Source organism: Thamnophis elegans, chromosome 6 (genome assembly GCF_009769535.1).
Source record: "Thamnophis elegans isolate rThaEle1 chromosome 6, rThaEle1.pri, whole genome shotgun sequence".
Taxonomy (NCBI): domain Eukaryota; kingdom Metazoa; phylum Chordata; class Lepidosauria; order Squamata; family Colubridae; genus Thamnophis; species Thamnophis elegans.
Genome location: NC_045546.1, coordinates 58,253,593 through 58,276,465, shown reverse-complemented (window position 1 = coordinate 58,276,465; position 22,873 = coordinate 58,253,593). Strand labels below are relative to the sequence as shown.

The following is a 22,873-nucleotide window of genomic DNA, read 5'->3' as shown; positions in this document are numbered from 1 at the left end:
ATGAAAATATAAAGTTGGGATCGCTGAAATGCCACCCTGAGAAAGTAAATAAGCAAGGAGAACAACGGAAAGGAGAGGGGATGAGGAGGGAAAAGAAGGAAAGGTAAAGCAGAGAAAGTAAGGGTGGGGAATTAAGAGTAGGAGAGAGGGTAAGAAAGAGGAGATCCAAAGAGAAAAAGGAAGGAGAGGAGGAAAGAAGAAGGTAGAGAAGGGAAGTTAAGATGGAAGGAGAAAGGTGTTGCAAAACAAGATGGAGACACAGGATGGCAAGAAAGTGACCCAAACTGTATTATATATGTGTGTGTGTAAAAATGAATACAGGAACTATGATGAATTCACAAATGTTAAATAGCAATTATAAGAATGTATATCTAAGAATGAATTTGAAAGGGAAAAATAAAAAACGTTTTTACAAAAAAATAAAAAAATGCATTTGACACCCCTGCAATAGAACAAACTGCACCACTAGACCAAATACATATACCATATTTTTGGCGTATAAGACGCATCGGAGTATAAGACGCACCAAGGTTTTGAAGAAGCATTTTTTTTAAAAAAGTAGGTAGGTAGATAGAGGGATAGAGAGGGAGGGAGAGAGAAATACAGTAGGTAGGTAGGTAGAGAGAGAGAGAGTAGGTAGGGAGAGGGAGAGGGAGAGAGAAATACAGTAGGTAGGTAGGGAGAGAAAAAGTAGGTAGGTAGCAGTGACGTGTGGTGAGGTTTATGGCTGGTGAGGCATTGACACAGGGGTTTCAAATTTTTTTGAAAAAGGCATGAGCTGAGGCCAGGCTGAGCTAGTTGCTGCCAGAGCCTCTAAAAAGCCTCTTAAAAAAACGGCCTCTACAGGAGGCAGGAGAATGACGTGCCTCATCTACGTCAGGAATTTTTCGGCTTTTAACCCTTGCTTAGCTCTGCTCGAGTGATCATAAAGTCAGACTAGATGAGGCACCTCGTTCTCCTGCCGCCTCCTGTAGATGACACTTTGACGACACATGCTGATGCTATCTGCCTCCCCTGCCTCCTCTGACTACACGTCCCTGGTAGGTAGGTAGATAGAGGGACAGAGAGAGTAATACAGTAGGTAGTGATAGAGTAGGTAGGTAGGTAGATAGAGGGATAGAGAGAGAGAGAGAGATTGGGTAGGTAGGTAGGTAGGTAGGTAGGTAGGTCAATGTTCCCAGGTGAATTTATCCCTGTGCTAAAGAAAGAAATCGCTGATAACCTGGAGCACCTAAGACTTGTTTCTGCTGGCACAACACTTGATCAATGTAATTCTCATCAATCACTCTAACTAAAGAGCTTTCTGAAAGGGGGGAGGGAGAAAGTTTTTGCACTCTGCAAACTTCCCAAAAATGGCCTGCTTTTCGTGAAAACGGCCCCGTTTTTTTTCAAATAAAAGGCATTAATAGCCTTGGGGGGGCTTGCAGAGTGCTCCTGGGGTGGGCAGAAACGAGCAAAAAAGCGGCCCATTTTTTGCATAGCCTTATAGAGGCTTATAGAGTGCTGCTGGGGCTTGGGGGGGGGGCAAAAATCAGTCCATTTTGTGCTCATTTCTGCCCTCCCCAGCCCCCAGAAGCTCTCTGTAAGCCTCCATAAGGCTATACACAGCCATTTTGGTGAAGGGGCGGGGCTTCAGGAGGCAGAAAACCGTATTCGATGTATAAGACACATCCAGATTTTCAGCCTCTTTTTTGAGGAAAAAAGGTGCATCTTATACTCCAAAAAATACGGTAATTTTTAAGCTTGCAGTTAATTGGTCATGAATAAAATCTTCATAACAATGTAACTGCTGATCTCATAGGGGTATAGTATATCTTTATTTCACCTGACAGAACCAAAATCTATTCATTATCAATAGCTTAGTAAACATTTAAGCCAGTTTAAATGTATTTGGGGGGGGGGGATTGTTCCATTGCATTCTTTGTCTGATTCAGTGCCCTAAATAAATTATTGAAACCTGTCTGACTTTTCAAATGTATCTATACTATAAACTAGTACCCAAAGATTTTAAAATATTTTTTTAAAATGTTTTAAAATAAAAAACTAATTTTATTTATTGATATCTTACTTTGTCTTTTAATTCACAGTTCTGGGAAGAGGAAAAGGGGACCTTTTAAAACTATCAAGTTTGGGACCAACGTTGATTTATCAGATGACAAGAAGTAAGTAAAGCCACATATACAATATTAAACACTTTCCTTTTATTACCAGTTGAATAATTTTATTAAAGGAGAGGAAGGAAGGAAGATGGGAATGAGAAGACAGGAGGGAGGAAAGGAAGGAAGAAAAGAGCGAGATTGGAATGAGAGAGAGGGTGGGTCTGAAGGAAGTCTTACCTTAGCACTTGGCCACTAGCAACCCTGCTTCCTTTTGCCATCCCCTTGCCTCTCCTCCTGGCCTCTCCAGGTGGTCTTTCATCTTATCGCTGAGGGTGCTTTGGTTACAAAGTCAGATCTCCTTTCATGGAGAGGGAAAGGGCCTTCCTCTGACCCATGCACTTTGCCCTCCCGCACCCACCATGAGTAACCTGGCCAAGGAGAGCAAGCATAGCAGCTTACCTCCTTGAAAAGGAAAGGTAAGCGCAGCCGTGTACCCCCTCGGGGAAATGGGGCTGGGCTGGGCTGGGCTGGACTGCAGGGTCCCAGTGCCCCGGGAGCTCAAGGGCCAAGCTGAGTGCTTGCCTGCACCACCATCCAGGGGTTCTCTCTGTGGCCTGAGAGAGACAGCAAGGCTCCTCTGGTGGACTAGAATTGGCACTTGCCCAAGCCTTCCTCTGCTGGAGACCTCCAGTTCCCCCCTTCCAGCCTTGCCTGGCCCCCGACAGGAAGTAGAGGACAATGCTGCTTCATGTAGAAGTGTGGAGCAGAAAGTTTGTAGGAAGCAGTTTTCTCTGTGTCCAACTTCTGCCTTGACAGATCTCTGAAGAAGGGTGGTGGTGGTGGCGGGAAGCTGCATGAGAGAAGGCTTCCCCAACAAGCCAGCATCCTTATCACACATGATTGCCAGCCTCCTTGTGCAACTATAATTGTTCCCCTGCCGCCTCTGCTCACCCATTCCAAGCTTGGAGATTTTTATTCATAACTGAGCTTACAAACTGATAATCATGCCTGGGCTTGGGGAGAAGGCCCTCTCCTTTATGGATAAAAGTCCCCAAACTTGGAATGTGTGCATATGTGTGAGCACACACATATGCACTTGGCTGCCAGAAGTTTGTGGGGGGAGGGCAAGGAGCTTGTAGGGCACCGAATTGTCCCTACATTGAGTTAGCTGGTGCAACTTGTTCCATCCCGACCCAGCCGTCCCGAATCAGCCATACCTAATGAGCGGCATCGAGCCAGCCGCGCCCACCTAGTTGCGGCGACCCAGCTACTGGCCCTTTGAGGGCAAGCATAATGCTGATGTGGTCTTCAATGAAATTGCATTTGACACCCCTGATTTAGTTTTTTTTAAGTTGAATGTTTTTGCTTTTACATGTAAAAAATCTAGAACAAAAGAGATACTGTATATACTCGAGTATAAGCCTAGTTTTTCAGCCCACTTTTTGGGCTGAAAAAAGCCGCCTCGGCTTATACTCGAGTCAGTGAAAAATTTGCCCGAAATGGAGGAGAAAAAGGGGCGGGGCCATGCCGCTGGGTGACACTCGTGAATGGCCCAGTCCCCCTGTGAGTTTCCCCTCCCTTTGTGTCAGTTTGCCGCGCAGCGCGCACCGCACCATCCCCCCTCCTCACGTTCTAATGTAATGCAGGGCTGTCTTACGATTCCCCTTCCTCCCCCTCCTGCCGCTCTGCAATGATGTCCCACCTCCTCCTTGTTATGGCAAGCAGCCACATAGCGATGTCCCACCTCCTCTGGTACAGTGATCCAATGATAGGAATCACTGTGCCGTGTGTCATAGGAGGCGGGACATCGCTCCTGCGGCTGCACGGGACATCATCACAGCGGGACATCAGCATCATGAGGTGAGTGAAGTATTTCATTGAATACACCGCTAGTTTACTGTTTTTCTTTGAAATAAATATTCAAAAACATTATTGGTATCTATTTTTATTTTTGAAATTTACCGGTAGCTGCTGCATTTCCCACCCTAGGCTTATACTCGAGTCAATAACTTTTCCAGTTTTTTGTGGTAAAATTAGGTGCCTCGGCTTATATTCGGGTCGGCCTATACTCGAGTATATACGGTATTATTTTCTATATTAGAAATTCAATTCAAGTATTTTTCTCGATCAATGTATAAATGAGATATTGATTTTTCTTTAAAATAACACCTTTATTCACTCAAATCATTTTTTCTTAATCGATGACAATTATTTATTTAAAATTATATTCCACCTAAAATAACTGGAGTAAGTTTTTTAGAGCATTCAGAAAATATTTTTTTCAGAAAACACCAAGCTGCCAGCCACATTGATTAGTATCTCAAATTCTCATCTGATTATCCATTGTGGGTAATATTTATTAAATATATCAGGACAATTTACATACACCATCAGTACCATGACAGTCTGAAGAATAAATATTTCCTCCCTAGAATTAGACTAATGGTTATATTTTAAATCATGCATTTTTGCAGAATAAGATTAAAGGTGGAAGGTCTAAATATTATATCCCAGCTGAGAGACTGAAGGGACGTTTATGCTCATCTTTTTAGGGTTGATATATGTAGATGATGGCTTAAGAATTATTAATTAAATTTGGTTTATATGTGTCTGATTTGTATGCTCATTTTGAACACTTGTTTTGGACAAGTTGCTTTAATACATTGTAACAATTTAATAATTTTCTCTTTTACTCACCTATGTCATTCTTCCTTTCAATTGTCATTATTACACTTGGTTGCTCTTAGTTTTCTCATGGGTTCCAACTGGTATGCTTAAGGTTCCTTTAGATTTTTACTGTAATTATATACAGTTATTAAAAACTATTCAGGAAATAAAAATGCTTTGTGTTCCCCAAAATATTATATAACCAATTCATTTGCTGTTTTGTAACAGATGGAAGCTACAGCTACATGAACTTACAAAGCTTCCTGCTTTCGTGCGAGTAGTATCAGCAGGAAACCTTCTTAGTCATGTTGGTCATACAGTCTTAGGAATGAATACAGTTCAGTTGTATATGAAAGTCCCAGGCAGCAGAACACCAGGTAGGTTATGCAAAGTACATGCTCCATTTCAGGAGTTGGAGGAGAAAACATTAGTAGAATGAATTTTAGCTTCATTTCAGAAAAACATTGGGTTGTATTGACACTAGAAGGGGATTCTGGTTAGCTGTAGACAATGACTAGTCTTCATGACTAGACTTCATGACATAAGCAATGCCCTGCTGGATTTGACTCTTAGTCCATGTAGTCCAACAGGCTGTTCTCACAGAAACTAACCATTAGTCTCCTAATATATGTTCTCCATCCACCCTTATTCAAAAAAAAAAAAAAAAACACCTTGAAGAGAGTTTAAGACTTGGGAGTGATTTTGCATGATAAGATGTGTGATACAAATCTTCTCCCTTCTGGCTCAATGTTCTTAAGAAGAGACATACGCTACCTTTTCCAACATTTTGCTGTTTTCTGAGAATGCATGCAGAGATCCAATTTAAGATTCTGCTACCATAAGAGGGGATGAGACATAGATCAAATGGGAGATCTTCTGTGTGGTTCTACACGATAGAATACACTGGGTTCACCCTTCCCCCTTCATTCTTGGGATTCAAGAAGGCATTAAAGTGTTTCTTCTTAAATAGCTTTTTGATGCTCTATTATTGGATAACCAGGGATACAGTTGTTGTCATTAGTTTTTATTTAGAAACGTGGTAATTCTTTATAAATGCATTATGTTATGTTTTATTATACACTACTTATACCTGTGATGGCAAACCTATGGCACGGGTGCCACAGGTGGCACACGGAGCCATATCTGCCGGCACATGAGCTGTCAGCTCCAGCAGCGCATGCGCGCACCAGCAAGCTGATTTTCGGCCTTCTGGAGTGCTTGGGGAGGCCGTTTTCGCCCTTCCCAGGCTTCAGGAAAGCCTCCAGTGCCTGGGGAGGGCAAAAAATGAGCCCAACGGGCTTACTGAAAGTTAGGAAACAATCTGTTTCTGGCTTCCAGAAAGCCTCCGGAGGGCCAGGGAAAGCTGTTTTCACCCTCCCCAGGCTTCAGGAAAGCCTCCAGAGCCTGGGGAGGGCAAAAACAGGCTTTCCTGGAGCCTGGGGAGGGTGAAAATAGCCTGCCCTGGACCCCTGGAGGAAAAAAAACCTGGAGGAAATACCAAGCTCAGCTTGGAGGCGAGCAGTGCAGCATGCGTGGGGGGGAGCATGAGTGTTTGGGCATCCATGAGCATGTGGGGAAGCAGTTTGCATTATGGATACCTGCACACGCTGATGCTATCGCACATATTCCCTTGCATTTTTGGCACCCAACAACAAAAAGTTAGCCATCACTGATCTAGACTTTGTTAAGTATTTATAGTTTATGTAGTCAAGCTTTTTCATCTTATGCTTACTTTCTGGAGATTTCCTCCAGATCCCTTGAATTTGGAGGAGAGAAAGAATGAGACTTTATTGTTTCTAGACTCTTCCCCTTTGTCATAATCAGAGAAAGGAAGAATGTAAACTACCTGTGCATCCACAGCTAGGGGAAAAAAAGAAAAAGGTCAGTGGAAAAGGAGGTAGCATGGTTGTTAGAAGAACTGTGGTCAGAGATGAAGAGCCAGAACCCATATAGGTCAATTAAATTACACAGATATGAACTACAGACAAACAACCGTCTCCCAGTTGGGGTGCACGGATGGGAAGCCAAATACAAGATCTGAACCTGAGAACATAAAGTTTTAAGCTGATAGTTGGCTAAAGAAGGGAAGATGCCCCAAAGTGGCAGAAACCAAGAGCCTGCTAGAGTTAGTGGAGTGAAAAGTAGCAAATTCCTTGAATGATGGAATGTGCACACTTCGCCTGCTACATGGAAGGTCAGGAAGGGAACATTGAAATGCTTAAGACTACACTTCGTACAGCCAAATGGATTGTGAGCAATTAGAAAAGATGCTGAAATGCATATTGAAGTCAACTTTCTTCCTTGTCTGTTTTTAATTTATAAAACTACCTTCAAATATACTATTTAGTGCCACCTCTCCCTTTTTAATTACTACTTCAAAGCCTATTTTTTGGTAGAAAAATTGTGATTCAATCCCTACCTCTCCATATCTGCTGTAATATCTACCAAGTTTCTCTGAAAATATGATCTGGTCTTATTTTCTTCCGGGGGAGGGGGGGAAGGGAGATCTCTTATTTTTTCACATAGACAGCGGTGCAGCAATCTAGCAGGCCGGTGACAGCAGCACACTGCAACTGATTCGAGGCACACAGGCCAATGCACTTTAGGTGCCTTCCTCCCTCTTTCTTCTGCTTCAGCCTGGTGGGGGGCTGATCCCTGACCCCTGCCTCACTCCCACCTCACTGCCTGCACCTCTCCCCGGTTCTTCAGTTACGGCCATGCCAGCTTTCCCCTTCTAAAAATGGAACAATCCAGCACACGGAAGGTATTTGATCTGAACTGCTGGATGTGCCGTGCGGCCACCCGTTTTGGTCCATTGTGGCCGTAGGCAAACAAAAACAGACAATGGGATGGAGTGAATGGACTCTTAACTAGGACTTATTTTGGGAGTGCATGCTTAAAAATCAGGCTAGGTCTTATTTTCAGGGAAACACAGTAAGCACCACCAAGATGACAATAGTATAAACTTACACTTGTATTCCTTCTTTATTTTTCTTTTTGTTTCATTTGTGGAGGACTTTGCTTCTCCTTCATTCTTTGCACTGCTTTGAATAAACATATCATTTCAAACAAGAATAGTGTTATGAAAATTTACACTGATATCTTTAAAATTCTGTTGTTTTCCTATGTATATATGGTCCTTATTGTTTATATTGTGATTATAATTCATCACTTATTTTGTTTTAATTTTAGGTCATCAGGAAAATAACAATTTTTGCTCAGTCAATATAAATATAGGCCCAGGTGATTGTGAATGGTTTGTTGTTCCAGAAAATTACTGGGGTGTCATGAATGACTTCTGTGAAAAGTAAGTGTTGAATTCTCTCTGTGTATCTTTCTCTAAAACGGAGATGATAAAGTGATAATACTCCAGGTGGAGCCAGACTATAATTCTCAGAAATCCCAAATAAACCCCCTAGAGAGCCTCCTCTCCTTCAGACAATGATTTTATCATACCCAGTCATATAAATAAATTTAAATACAATGTCAGCGTTCCAAGTATCATGTAGAATTAAATCAGACTCCAAGGCAAAACGATCCTTAAAGTTCCAATTTAATAAATCAGACATATAACACATCTGTGAAATCCCAATTCTAAGAGCTTCCTGGGATTCCACCCAGTTAAAAGTTCATGATCTTGTCCCCACACCCACAAATCCATCACATGGTCCAATCTTCTTCCATGCTGTCATCTCCACCCAGCTGCTTCCAAAGGTCAGGTGTAAAGGTGCGAAGACAAAAGATGACCTTGGTCTTCTAGAAAAGAATGACAACAACACATTCCACAATCCTACTCCTTTCTATTCCCCCCTCTGATCAACTATACTAATGAAACAGCATAATGAAATAAGAGAAAGTGTGGCAGGCCAAAATTCTAAAAGGAATTGACAACATAAATATTAAGACCAGAGGTGGGTTACTAATTTTTTTACTACCAGTTCAGGCGCGCTCCCGCGTGGGCTCCCATGCATGCTCGCGCTTATGCACTGAAGCATCCAGGCAGATGGGCAGAGCCTTCTGTTGCCACTACTACTGGTTTGGCCGATCTGGGCCGAACCAGCAGCAACCCACCTCTGATTAAGACCTTTAATTAAAAATGTGAAGGAATATTAAAATATAAAAACATAGAAAACCTATAGCAGAAAATGTTCTAGTGATCCCTCAATTGATCTTTCAATAGATTAATCTTCTTTAAAACAGTTCTTTTTTTAATTATATTTGTTATGCTTGTCATTGTCTCCTATGTTTTTCTTCTATCTTTATGCAACTTCTAAGGTAATGACAATATTGGTATACAAGTGTAGATAAAAGTTACCATCCTAGCTAGAATCTATTTAACCAGCACAAAATACTCTTATGCCATATTCCTTGTAATTTCTTAGAAAGCAGCTTTGCTGCCAATATTTAGATTAGATGGATCACATGTGATAAAGCAAGAGGTTCCTAGTCTAATATTCTTTTGAGCATAAGCAAGCATTTGTGTATAAGTAAACTTTTCCAAATATTCATTCTTCTTTTACAGAAACAATATGAATTTTCTAATGGGTTCTTGGTGGCCTAATCTGGAAGATTTGTATGAAGCCAATGTTCCAGTTTATAGGTTTATTCAACGACCTGGAGATCTAGTGTGGATAAATGCTGGAACTGTTCATTGGGTTCAGGCTGTTGGCTGGTGTAATAATATTGCCTGGAATGTTGGCCCTCTTACAGGTAGGATATTGATATATCTTACAATTGGAAAATGATTTAGAAATATTTCTGAACTTTCAACTTCTAACAGATATATAATATGTTTACAAGTCACAAGATTAGACTGAGCTGTAGCACTAGAAATTATAGTAATGCATAAGATAATTTGATATCTTAACAGCCATTTTAAAAAACACCCAGAAGAAACCAAACTCATTGTAAGAGAATTAATCATTAGAATGATATTAAAATATTTTTGCAAAGTAATACATTTTAATAGAAAATATGTGGAAGTGTTAGAGGTTGAGCAAGTAGTGAACAGAATATCATAAACTATATTCAGCACCGTGTCCTTCTAAATCATGATTTTAATGATCAGAAATACGCTGTTTCCTCCTTCATTTGTTTTTTCACTTGACCCAGATGAATATTTTCTTGTTTCTCAGACTATGATTTGCCCTTGACATCAGCTTTGAACCACTTTTATGTCAATTATAAGTGAATAAGTGAATTTCAATTGAGTGATAATTGTCAATCCTAATTCAAAGGAAACTTTTAGCCATTAGTTCCCATGGCAACTTTTCAAGTCTTATTAAGCAGGTGCAGGAGGACTAGTGGAGGCACATTGTGACTGGGTTCACATACCTTACTAAGGTATGGCTGGTTAATTGTGATTTCTTGAATAAATAATGCTCGGCATACACAAAGCATAAAAACACATATGCCATAATTTGCATAAAATAGTAATTAAATTCACAAACATGCTAAACTAAAATCAAATCAAACTTCAAGCGTGATATGTGAACTTACCAGTAGGTTTTCTGATTCCAAGTCATGGGTTTTATGATCTGTCATGTGAAAGCATTCATGTGGCTTAGTTTAAAATTCTATGTTAAAATTAAGCACTTTCTGTTCAAAGGAAACAAGCCTTTAAAAAAAGGAAGTGGAGTTGCATTATATGTAAGAAATCACTACACCTCTACAGAAATGTATAAAACCAAGGATGAGAGTCTTCTTGAATATGGGTTAATGTAAAACGAAAAAAGAATCACATTGCTATAAGTACTATACTACAGGTCACACAACCAACCAGCGGCAATAGATGAACTTTTTGCTAATCAATTAGGTAAGGTGTGCAGGGGGACTTTTAAGTACCCTGACATCAACTGTGAGACAAGCTCTGCAGTATGTGTGTGATCAAACAGGCTCTTAACAGCCTAGCTGACAACTTTGTCATCTAAAAAGTAAAGGAGGGAGCTAGAGGGTCAGCTGTACTGGATTTAATACTTACTAACAGAGATGAAATGATGGAGTGGATTGAAGTTGTGGGAACTGTGGGGAAAAGTGACCATATCATACTGGAATTCAACATAATGCAGGCACAACTAATTGAACTAAGTGAAACTACTGTCTTAGACTTTAGGAGAGATGACTTCAACGAACTAAGACTTCAGGAAAAATTCCATGATAGAAAACCTAAAGGGAAGGAGAAAATGAGGTGCTTGGGAAATTCTGGAAAATGAAAGTATAAAAGCCCAATATAACATAATACCACAGAGGGGGGAAAACTGGAGGCCCCAGATGAAGACAGCATGGTTGCATAAAGAGCTCCTTGACAAACGGAAAGGAAAAAAGGAGAAATGTTAAAAATGGAAAGAGGGACATAAAACTAAAACAGAATACCACTAAATAGCCCAGGATGAATCAGGAAAGCTGAGACTCAGAATGAACTAAGATTTGCAACAAATACGTAAAATATTTTTCTTTCAATGTGTGAGAAACAAGAAAAAAAATCAAGCAAAAATAAAAAATCAGATCCTGGAAAGAGTGCAGAGAACAGCAACAAAGATGATAGGGGATCTGGAATTTATGAATTAATGATTGAGGGAAGCAGGTATATCTAGTGTAACAAAGAAAAAGAGTAGGGAAAATATGAATGCAGTTTTCCAGCACTTGAAGATAGTGAGGCACTGTCAGAGAAGAAGAGGTTGACCTATTCTCCAAAGCACCTGAGGGCAAGAATTAGCAGGTAAAAGATCATTAAAGAGAGGTCTAACCTAGAATTAAAGATAAAGTTCCTGACAGTCAGAACAATTAATCAGTGGAACAGCTTGCTTCCAAAAGTTGTGGGTGCACCATCACTGGGAGTTTTCAAGAAGGAAGTGGATGGTCATTTGCCAAGAATGGTATAGATCTCTTGCATCTAGAAGACCTCCAAGGTCTCTTCCAACCATATTCTGTGTTATTGGTACTTAAACCCAACGTATGGTTTTGTCACAAAAGGCCCTGTTTAGATTTTTTTTTGATAACTCATATTTTGAAATTTCATTTTATTTGCCTTTAATATGTCGTGCAGGCATTCTTTTTAAGCTGAGTAGGTTTCCACACAAGCCTTCAATTCTAAGTATATTTCTTACCAATGCAAGATCTCCTTTGTTAAAATAGATGAATTAAGGATATACATATTGCAAAGACTAAATACATCAAGAACTGCTGTGTTTTGCTAATCACAGAAACTTGGCTTCATTCACTCATTCTGGATGCAGCTGTTGAGTTGGAAGGCTACATAGCTCACCGGCAGAACAGGAATAGTGAATCTGGCAAGAGCAAAGGGGGAAGTTTAAGCCTTTATGTGAACAAAAGCTTGTACACTGAAGACGGCATTTAATTTCGTTGTACCATGTGCAATGACAATAAAGTAAACTAAAAACTAATTAAAATGCCTCACTGTAAATGTTCACTTGTGTCTTTGACATTTTATTTGGCATATACCAGGGGTCAGCAACCCACGGCTCCAGAGCCACATGCGGCTCTTTGGGCCCTCTGCTGCAGCTTCCTGTCCCATCACTGGCTTGCCCCGCCTCTCTCCCTCGCCTCCCTTGTCTGGCTTGAGAAGATAAGGGTGACGGCGGGGGAAGGAGAAGCGGCCAGGGCTTATTCTCCGGCGCTCACTTCTCTTGGAGCTTCTTCCAGCCTTTCTTGATGCTGGGCATGCCTCAGGCGTTTGGGGAGATGCACAACCTGCTCTCCGCCCCAAGACAGTGGTCCGACCCGGCTGCGATCTACGCTGGCCTCGCTAACACGAGGGCTGCTGCTGGGGTGAGAATGAGATCCAGGAGGAGGAGACATTGAAAAGTGTGATGGGCCCGCAGCTCCCAGCTGTGGTTTTAAGAAGCTCAGGACAGCGGGAAAAGGGGGCTGGCCCCACCAAACCTTGCATGCCCACCCCGGGTCAGGCTCGGAGAAAGCCAAAGCACTCTCACCAAATGCTCACCCGTCAGCCAGTTTCCCCCCTCTCTCTATGTCCCCGTGTGTGTTTCTCTCTCTCTCCCCCCTGGCTGGCTGTGGCAGGGGCAGGAGGATGCGCAAGCATAGGAAGAGCCTCCTCAAGCAAGCGGCCACCTTCGCTGCCCAGCTGCTCGCTTGAGGAAGGTCTCCCTGCACGTGCATACCCTCCTGACCCCTCCACAGCACTGCTAAGCCTGCTTGCAAACTCCACTGAGAGCTGCTCCAACCATTTCACTCATGCATCCCTCCCAGCCAGCGAAGCGGCAGGGAAGGTGCATGCGCTGCCAGCTCTGCTCTCACCAGCTGGAGGCGGGGCTCTGCCCTGCCGCCTCCCAATTGGAAAGCTACATTTGTTTGCTTGCTGGCCACCTCCAAGATGGGAGCTGCATTCAGGCTGCCCGGGTCCCCAACAAGGGAGAGAGAGGGAGAGGCAAGGGGGGGTTTCTCCCCGACAGGATCCAGGTTGGAGTTGCCTTATATTGCATGGATCTCCAACATTTGGCTTTTACTGCCAGCCTTCACTCCCCCTCCACAGCCCAAGTGGGTAGATTCACACAATATGTGAACCTGGGCAAGAGAGGACAGATGGATGGAGGGAGGGATAGATGGGGGGGGGATAGATAGGTAGATGAATGCAGGGATGGATAGATAGATGGAGGGATAGATAAATAGAGGAAGTGATGGATGCAGTGATGTGGGATAAATGGCTGGATATATAGGTAGATGAATGCAGGGATGGATAGATAGATGGAGGGGGAGGGATAGATAAATGGAGGGAGGGATGCAGAGATGGAGGGGTAGAGGGAGGATGGATGCAGAGATGGATGGAGGGATAAAGGTAAGATGAATGCAGGGATGGATAGATAGATGGAGGGAGGGAGGGATAGATATATAAAGGGAGGGAGGGATGCAGTGATGGAGGGATAGAAAGATGGATGCATGCATGCATAGAGGGATGGAAGGATAGAGATGGATAGATAGAGGAAGGGAGGGATGCAGAGATGGGAGATAAATGGGTGGGTAGATAGGTAGATGAATGCAGGGATGGATAGATAGATAAATAGAGGGAGGGATGCAAGGATAGATGGAGGAGGGATGCAAGGATGGATGCAAAGATGGAGGGATAGAGGTAAGATGAATGCAGGGAGATAGATAGATGGAGGGGGGATAGATAGATAAATGGAGGGGTGGAGGGATAGATAGAGGGAGGAGGGATGCAAGGATGGATGCAGAGATGGAGGGATAGAGATGGATGGATGGATAGATAGATGCAGAGATGAAGGGATAGATAGATGCAGAGATGAAGGGATAGATAGATGGAGGGATAAATAGGTAGATGAGGGATGCAGGGATGGATGGTGGGATAGATGGATGGATGAATATAGATAGATGGAGGGATAGATAGATGGTTGGATTGAGGGATGGATTGATGGATAGGTAGATGGAGGGAGGGATAGATGAGACAGAGAGAGAAAGATGGAGAGAGACACGCACATGGAGAGAGAAACCCGTTTCCTACAGAAAAGAAGTGTCAGATCCGTGTATCTGCCATTCTTCGGTGGACGAATAGGGTGGGGGGTGGATTTGATGCATTTTGTTCTTTTTCCTTTCTATGTCTTGCCTTGCATGTTTTTATATAACCTTTTGCCTGATTTATAACCCATTGCCTGGCGCCTTGCAGGATGCAAAGGGGGTGGGGAGGCATACAGTTTAAAACTCGGGAACATGATCCTTGAGAATTCCTGCTTATCTGTGTTTCTGAGAGGCCGGTACAAAAACAACTTCACATCTGTGGATTGGTGGGAATCCACAGTAGGCGGGGTTCCTAAGTCCCTTTATCATGGATTGTATAGCCCGAGGGTCCCAGAGCCTGCTTTCAATGTTGATTTGCTTTCACTCCTTTTCAGTAAAAGATTCCTTTTGAAATACCAGGTTGTCAAGAGTCTATGCTTTTTTTTTTGAAGGGGGGGGGGGATGAGGCAGGTCCTTACAGTAGGCATGGCTGGGAGGTCATGTGACTGGGTGGGAGTGATGTCAAGTTGGCCACACCCACCCAGGTTTTGTGGCTAGCTGTGTTTTCTTTTCTGAGGGAAACTGGTCCAAATGGCTCTTTGAGTGTTTAAGGTTGCAGACCCCTGGCATACACAATCAAGAATTTTGGCCAAGTGATTTTATAGAATGTTTCAAATAGCTAATGACTAGATTTTTTCATTGATGGATGGAACAATCATTATAACAAAGTGATCCACATATTTTTCATTTTCATTATAGCTTGTCAATATAAATTAGCTGTGGAACGGTACGAATGGAATAAATTGCAAAGTGTGAAGTCAGTAGTACCTATGGTTCATCTTTCTTGGAACATAGCACGAAATATCAAAGTACCAGATCCAAAGCTTTTTGAAATGATCAAGTAAGTCAATATTATATATTTACTTAGTAAATTATTATTTGTAGAAAGAACAAATCTCTAAATGAAACAAATTACGGGTGCTTGTGTAGAAATATAAATATTGAAGAAAGCTTATTACTACTGTTAAATGTAGCTGATTTGTAAAGGACAATTTTGGAAATATATATCATCTACTGCTTTATACTTAATTAAAACAAGGATACTACAGTATATCTAGTATTCTGATAAAGAGCAATAAATCATCTCTTGATTATTGGCTTTGCAATAGCAATTGCTGAATGCTTCACTTTATATTAAAAGATGAAAACCCTGGCAATATTTAATATTTTTGCTCATTTGGATTAAGTATTGTATATGAGTAACTGTAACTAACTTGCTATATAGTAATATGTAATATAGTAATAAGCAATATATGGATCTAAAGTGGGAAAGGTGCTTTGAATCCAGCTTGCTACACCTATTGGAATTTCTTAACACATGCATTTTTCTAGGACCATTCTGCTATGGTATATCCAGGAAAAGGTGTGGCTTAAAGAGCTGTCAACAGATTGATTGATTATTTAATTATTGTATCCCACCTTAATTATTTACAAATAACTCAATTCAGTGAATACATCCAACACATTTTTGTCCTATTTTTTCATACCAAATCTAAAAGGCCTTTCTTGCTTCAAATTTCTAATCACTTCTAATATTGTACTGTGGATCATAGTGGGGGAGGGCATGGTAGCTATATATGTATAATCTTGTACTGATGAGGAAGTGAATGTGATACTACTTTAAAGCGTCAAAGCTATATTACATTCTTTTTCACGCCTTCAAATGTATGCATTGTGAAGAAAGATGAGAAGTTTTTGCTGAATCTTTTCTAGAAGCCATTGCTAATATAGTGCACAATTTCCTCTTCCTTTTTATTACTACCTAATTCCACTTAGTTACCAGGTATTTAAAGGAGTTGCTGTATAGTAAATGATTACATTATTTTCCAAATGACTACATAAATGTAGCAAAATACAAATCATTTGTAAAGCTGATTGTTGATACAAGAATAAGAAAGGAATGAATTCATTGACCAAATTGTTTATGATTTAGCCCAATTAAACTGGCATTAATACATTTAAACAAAAATTTAAATGCAGCCCAACAATATTTTAAAGAAATAAAATATAAATAAAATAAAATATATAAAGAACAGATAAAATAATAGTACTTTACTATTTAGAGTTCAATAACCAAGTGAAATTAAACTTATGAGGTACAGTGAAGATTTATGTTAATCTCCAGTTCTCACAGAAAAGGGAGGATTGAAGAGTAAAAAGAAAATGAAGTGAATGCAACTATTTAGAGTCTAAATAGTCTAAATCACCACCCTATTATTTTTTTCTAATTGTGCCAGAGAAGATGTGGTTATTGCAACAGAAATATTTCTTCTTTCCTCTGTTTCGATGACATCAAACTTAGAAGACAGGAACTTCTTAGTTCTAATAAATATCTTGAGAGTACTAGAGGACTATATTTTTCAAGAATGGCTACACAACTGCAATGGTGCTACTTTAGTGTATTTCTATGGATCCCGATAGAGGAATTGGAACAGAAAGAGATATTATTGTTTTTGCTATCCCATCACAAGATAAATAAGGAGGAAAAGTGAAGATGGGTATGTGCAGTGGAGAAGATTGCATAGATTTGAAAAATGAGATCATCTAATCCAAAGATTCTTGTGGAATATTTGTGAATGCTCAAAATCAAATTCATATAATCACATTCCATATTTTTAAACTAATTAATTAAATTAATTAATATTTAAGGTATTGCCTGTTGAGAACTCTCAAGCAATGTCAGACTTTGAGGGAAGCTCTAATTGCTGCAGGAAAGGAGATTGTATGGCATGGGAGAACAAAAGAAGAACCAGCTCATTATTGTAACATATGTGAGGTTAGTAAATATATGTGTGCTGTGGTTTAATATTCCTTGAATTTCTTTTGAAAACATATTCTTAAAAGCTTTTACTAATTTCTCTTGTATTCTCTGTAGATGGTGGTAATTTTAAACTCTTCTTTAACCTACTCATTTTCACGTAAAATGTTCTTCTTCGGACCTAGCTGTAACAAATTATTTTTCTAGGTGTGATGTTAAATATGAAAAGTTTCTATTTAATGCAAGGTATAAAAAGATGTACATTTTGAAGTAAGTAGTAACACATTTTTATGAGTTCCTTTATACAGTTTTTCATTTTTATGAGGTCACAAATGAAATCATAGACCATTTTTAGCATATAAATTACAGATCATACAAATACTTTATTTTTGGGGGGTGGGGGGAAGTTCATTGTAGCCTTTAATCAATAAGTTCTAAGACATTTAACAGAAAATGTCTGAAAAAGAGCCTAATAACATGAAATAGTTAAATAAGTGGGAAATAAAATCCCTCAGCTTGTCACTGAAAAGAAATGCAGTAGATAAGTGCATATACAGTATGCTTGTATATACCTTTTCTACATTTAAGCTTAGATATAGCAAAACCTTTCTTCATTGTTGAATTACAAATTCCTATAAAGCAAAAGTAACAACCCACTTTGCAAAACAAACCCAGAATACTGCTAAATCATATTGAGGATATTTTACACCCAAACTAACAGATTTTGGGTGGTGCAGTTATTCCATTTTTTGAAGGGAGAAAGGAAATAAAAATAGGAGCCTTTGGCTACCCATTATTCTTTAACCTCTCCCTGTCACCAAATCTGGCTTCAAGCCAGCATTCAAGTCCCTGTTTTAAGCAAACATTTCACTATTTTGTATTAACTGGAAAGTGAATTCAATTCACTAGAAAAATCCAATACTTCACTCACTTAGTGAAGTATAAGAAACAATGCCAGTAAATCTCATGTAGTAATTTATTATAAAACTAATCTCAGATCTATGTTCTCTGAACTGTGAAAAGCATGCTTTGATGAACAAATATAGAAACTCATCAGGTAAATCTAAAACGGAATACAAAAAACCTTTTGCATAATTTCAGAAAAAGTTATGAACACACAAAATTAAAAATACCTTTAAAAAAAAAATTGCATGGCCAAGATCTCCTTGAAGGACATAGAAATCTTGTAAGGTTTGGAACACCTCATTACATTCTGACCATTTTTATTAAATTTATTTAATTTGGGGGATGGATAAGGAAGTAACAGTAGACATTACCTAGTAGCATTTTGGTGCCGTATTGCTGAATCCTAAGTAGAAAAATGAAATTTCCAAGATTTTTCTCCTTTTAAAAACAAAGACTTAAGTACTTAATAAAGTACCAGATTATGTTATCTACAAATCATAATGTTTCATATATTAAAAGTAACTGTAGCTGATCCATAAACATAGGCATGATGATAACCTGATAAGTGCATTACTAATCTATTTCCACAAAATATTAGATTAGTAAGAAGACTTCTTCTTTTATTTGTGAAAATAGCACCTCTTGGAGTCCCCAAAGTATCTTGGTGTTGCAGGTATTTCTAAACTTCAGTACAGAAATTTTAATTATACAGCATGGAGAAATCTTTTCCTTTATTAAGATTTTGAAGAATATTTGAGAGAAGTAAAAGTGTTTTCATATATTAAAATTGTAAATATTTTTATTTTATTTCAGTTCTCAAGTTTATTATCAAGATATCTGGTGATGGCAGAAAAAAGTCTTAAAACTAAAACTACATTTTCAGAAAAATAATGGAATGTTCTTTATGAGCGCTGATTAAATTTTTTGGAGGATTTGGATCACCAGAGGCTAAAGGAAGAATACTATTAATTCAGAGCATAGGTTTCTATCCCTAAACACACACACGTGCGCGCGCGCACACACATACACACACCCTTTACAGCTCCTGCTTTTCTCATTTAGATGGTAGTATGTTTATTTTCTATGAAGTCCATCCTAAATTGCTGTGATTTCCCCTATATCTTTGTCTACTATTTTAACATTAGTTTTATCACCTTTTTGTAATTCAACAGGTAGAAGTCTTCAATTTGCTTTATGTTACAAATGAGAGTAATTCTCAAAAAACCTATGTTGTAAATTGCCTAGACTGTGCACGGAAGATAAGTGGGAACCTGGAAAACTTTGTGGTGCTAGAACAATACAGAATGGAGGATCTAATGCAAATCTATGACCAATTTACATTAGTAAGTGATGAAGATAGAAAGTACTTTGAATGTTTTATTGTAAATGAATCATGTTTAAATAATGCTTTTAAATTATTAACTTCAGAAAACTAAAGGTTACTAATCACTCCAAATTAACCTATGTCCATCTGTATTCTTTCTATAAAGCAAATTCATTCCTTGAGTGCTGAACGATAATAATTTAAAATCACCTGATAGCCATATATTCCATGACATCTGACTTATCCAGGAAATGGCACTGTGAGATGCAGGGCAACTGAACTTATCAGGAAGAGATTGCAGGGATATATACAGCTCAGAGAATATAAATTGCAAAGTTACTTATTTTTATCTCCAGATATTACCATGTGGTTGAAGGGAATTGAAGTCATCCCAAGAGTTATCTCCCAGTTAATTCTTTTCTCTAAATTCTACTTAAACCAGAATTGCTTTTGTTTGATTTTTAGAAAGTCTGGTATTTGCAGTACACTCAATACATAGAGAGTATTTTAACTAACTGCACCTGTGTATGGTTTGCCAATTGCACAGTGGCATTGGTTGCCTTTCACCTCTATGGAAGAGCTTTATAGCTCCCTCTGCCTTAAGAACATTCAAAACATTCTTAAAGATCCATTTCATCTTGGGCACTCTTGGTTTGAACTGTTACCATCTGGCAGATGGTACAAGTTAATAAAAACAAGGACAAATAGGCTGAAAAGCAGCTTCTATTCCTTGTTATTAACCTTATTGAATTCTACTATATAATGCAATATTAATGCAATATCAGGAGTTTTCAGTTTAGTTGTGTAGAATGTGAAGGATATGTATTTGTGTTTTATTTTTATAGTTATGTACACTGAAGATAGCATTTAATTTCATTGTATGAGATGCAATGACAATTAACTAAACTAAATTAAAAATGCATAATAAAACACATTACATCTTGTTCATTTAAAAATTAAGGAAAAAGCTGACTTCCTGATAATTACAGATAGTCCTTCCTTGCCAACTTTGCCAGCAAAATTATGATGTTGCTGAAAAAATAAGTTTATGGCCAATTTACAACCTCCACAATGTCCCTTAATTACACGATCACCATTTCAGTCAGTATATGTTGTCCTGGGGTTTTTTTTTCCTTCAAAGGGATTGTAACAGAATAGGTTGTTCTATTTATCAAGAGTGATGCAGTTGTGTCATCCTCCTGGAGCTAGGAGCAGCAGACAGCTTGCAAACAGATTATATTCTTACACTTCCTCTCCAATCTCTTCACTCGACAAGGTGAGGAAGAAGCAATGTCTGTAGACAATCTCTCCTTTGCCTGACTGTTTCTCACCTTCTCACAGAATGAAGAAATTGGAAAGGATGGAATTATAAGAGAGCTTGTTTGTGCAATACTCCTGTAGCTACCAGTCCTAGACTGCCTGTACAATCACATTTTTTCAATGTGTACAAGATAGTAAACAGGCATTCAAGCATGCCAAAGGACTGGAAAGTGGTTAGGAGGCAAAAAAAAAAGTTGATGTAAAACTGAATATAGGAGTCTGTCTTTTTCACTCAGAAAGCACAATTGCAGTCATTTTTCCACTTAACAACTGCTTTGCTTAGCATCATAATTGCCGGTCCAAATTAGATTCGTTAAGTGAAGAATGCTACCAGTAATTTCATTCAGCAGTTTTAGAGCCACATTTAACAAGAAACTTCTCTTTTTTCTTTTTAATGCAGTATGAAACTGGCCTGCTATCAGCTGAATATTGGCTGTGTTCTCCTTACCCCATAGAAAAATATTTGCTACAATATTTTGAGATTTTAAATTATTTCCCATGTCCTAACTCAGCAAGTAGACTTGCTCCCATGGAAGTAATATAACAGAAAAGTAGAGAATTATGCATTTGTAAATGTAAGCACTGGATATGATCTTGGAGATCATCCTATCCGAGTTTCTACGCCTTACAAGAATCCACTACTACAATATTCCATTAACAAATGGCTATTCAAATTATTTTTAACATCCCCACCCCATCCTTGAGTGAAAGAAGTTTACTACTTCTTGAACAATCCTGTTTATTGTTCAGAAACATTTACTAATGGGATCTTTTTTCCAAGTCTAGTCAAAAGCTACTTATTTGTAATATAAATATAGTGTTTCTTATCTGTCTTTCAAAACAGTTCTGCCCCATGTCTCCTATTAGGCTTCTCATCTTCAGGCCAAGTATACCCAGTTCTTCCCAACTGTTCATTATATATTTTTTCCTTCCAGTCTCCTGATCATCTTGATGGCTTTCCTCTGGATACCCTTCAGTTTTCAATATCTTTCCTTTATGCAGTGTCCAAAGCCATTTGCAATGTTCTGCATGAGATCTGGTCAATACAAATACAGAGGATTGACCACCACATTCCATAGCTATTTAAACTGTTCACTCTATGAAAAGGAAATTGGGCTAATTAGGTACAATCTATTTACTATTAAATGGGGACGCGGTGGGTCAATGGCTAAGACGCTGAGCTTATCGATCAGAAAGGTTGGCAGTTTGGTGGTTCGAATCCCTAGTGCCACGTAATGGAGTGAGCTCCCGTTACTTGTCCCAGCTTCTGCCAACCTAGCAGTTCAAAAGCATGTAAAAATGCAAGTAGAAAAATAGGAACCACCTTTGGTGGGAAGGTAACAGCGTTCCGTGCACCTTCAGTGTTTAGTCATGCTGGCCACATGACCACGGGGACATCTTCGGACAGCACTGGCTCTTCGGCTTTGGAGCGGAGATGAGCACAGCCCTCTAGAGTCAAGAACGACTAGCACATATTGCAAGGGGAACCTTTACCTTTATTTACTATTAAAAAGCTCTGGTTCCTGGATCTTTTAACTGAGGAAAATGGTAGATCATAGGGCGAAACCTTTTGAACAAAAGTATCCCCAATGGTCTAACTTATAGAATGTATTCAAAACCAGGAATCTATTACTCCTGTGGAATTGAAATTTTGCAAACTGTATGAAATATTTTATGACATAAACATCACGAAGCAGTTTATGACATAATACAAAATGTCATAAACTATTCCGATGCTGATTTTGTCTGTGTTATACAGTTCAATGTGGCCTATTTTCAAGGCAGATATACCTTTTAATCAATCTCAGCTTTTCCAGTGTAGGCAATACATTAAAAGTGCTGTCATTGTTGAAGTCATTGAGGAATCTGGTAAGGAAATACCTTTGAAACAAATCAATGGGACACAGATTGTCTAGTTTATTGATAAACTCATGGTAGCTGTCTCTATGCACTGCATTCTGTTCTAAATGTTGATAGATCAATTGCTAAATAATCCAAAATTATTGCTTAATTTTAACATCAAGTTAAAATAAGTAATAGTTATTACTTATTAATGTCTTGTTTCCCCTTGTTAAAAGTGTAAGCACCATGCGTCACCTCCATTATTTCTCCTAAATCAAAGAAAATAGCTCCAAGGTGAAATCTGCAAGTTCCTATAATGTAATTGGTTTGATCCTGGAGGCTTAAATTCATTTATGTTGGTCATATGCTCCTTATCCATCTCTTGATGACTTGGATTGTGCCCCCCAC

The 22,873-nt window shown here is 39.2% G+C and overlaps 1 protein-coding gene across 5 annotated transcripts in view; it reads left to right on the top strand.

The window, feature by feature from the left end:
* Positions 1 to 22,873, top strand: part of KDM6A (lysine demethylase 6A) — a 266,555-nt gene that overhangs the window by 240,176 nt on the left and 3,506 nt on the right. For all 5 annotated transcript variants that reach the window (XM_032219796.1, XM_032219794.1, XM_032219797.1 and 2 more), the window contains 7 exons: positions 2,088 to 2,162; positions 4,995 to 5,143; positions 7,959 to 8,073; positions 9,289 to 9,476; positions 15,015 to 15,156; positions 16,965 to 17,091; positions 19,152 to 19,322. In XM_032219796.1, coding sequence (XP_032075687.1) covers positions 2,088 to 2,162; positions 4,995 to 5,143; positions 7,959 to 8,073; positions 9,289 to 9,476; positions 15,015 to 15,156; positions 16,965 to 17,091; positions 19,152 to 19,322 — 967 coding nt within the window. The remainder of the gene's footprint in view (positions 1 to 2,087; positions 2,163 to 4,994; positions 5,144 to 7,958; positions 8,074 to 9,288; positions 9,477 to 15,014; positions 15,157 to 16,964; positions 17,092 to 19,151; positions 19,323 to 22,873) is intronic.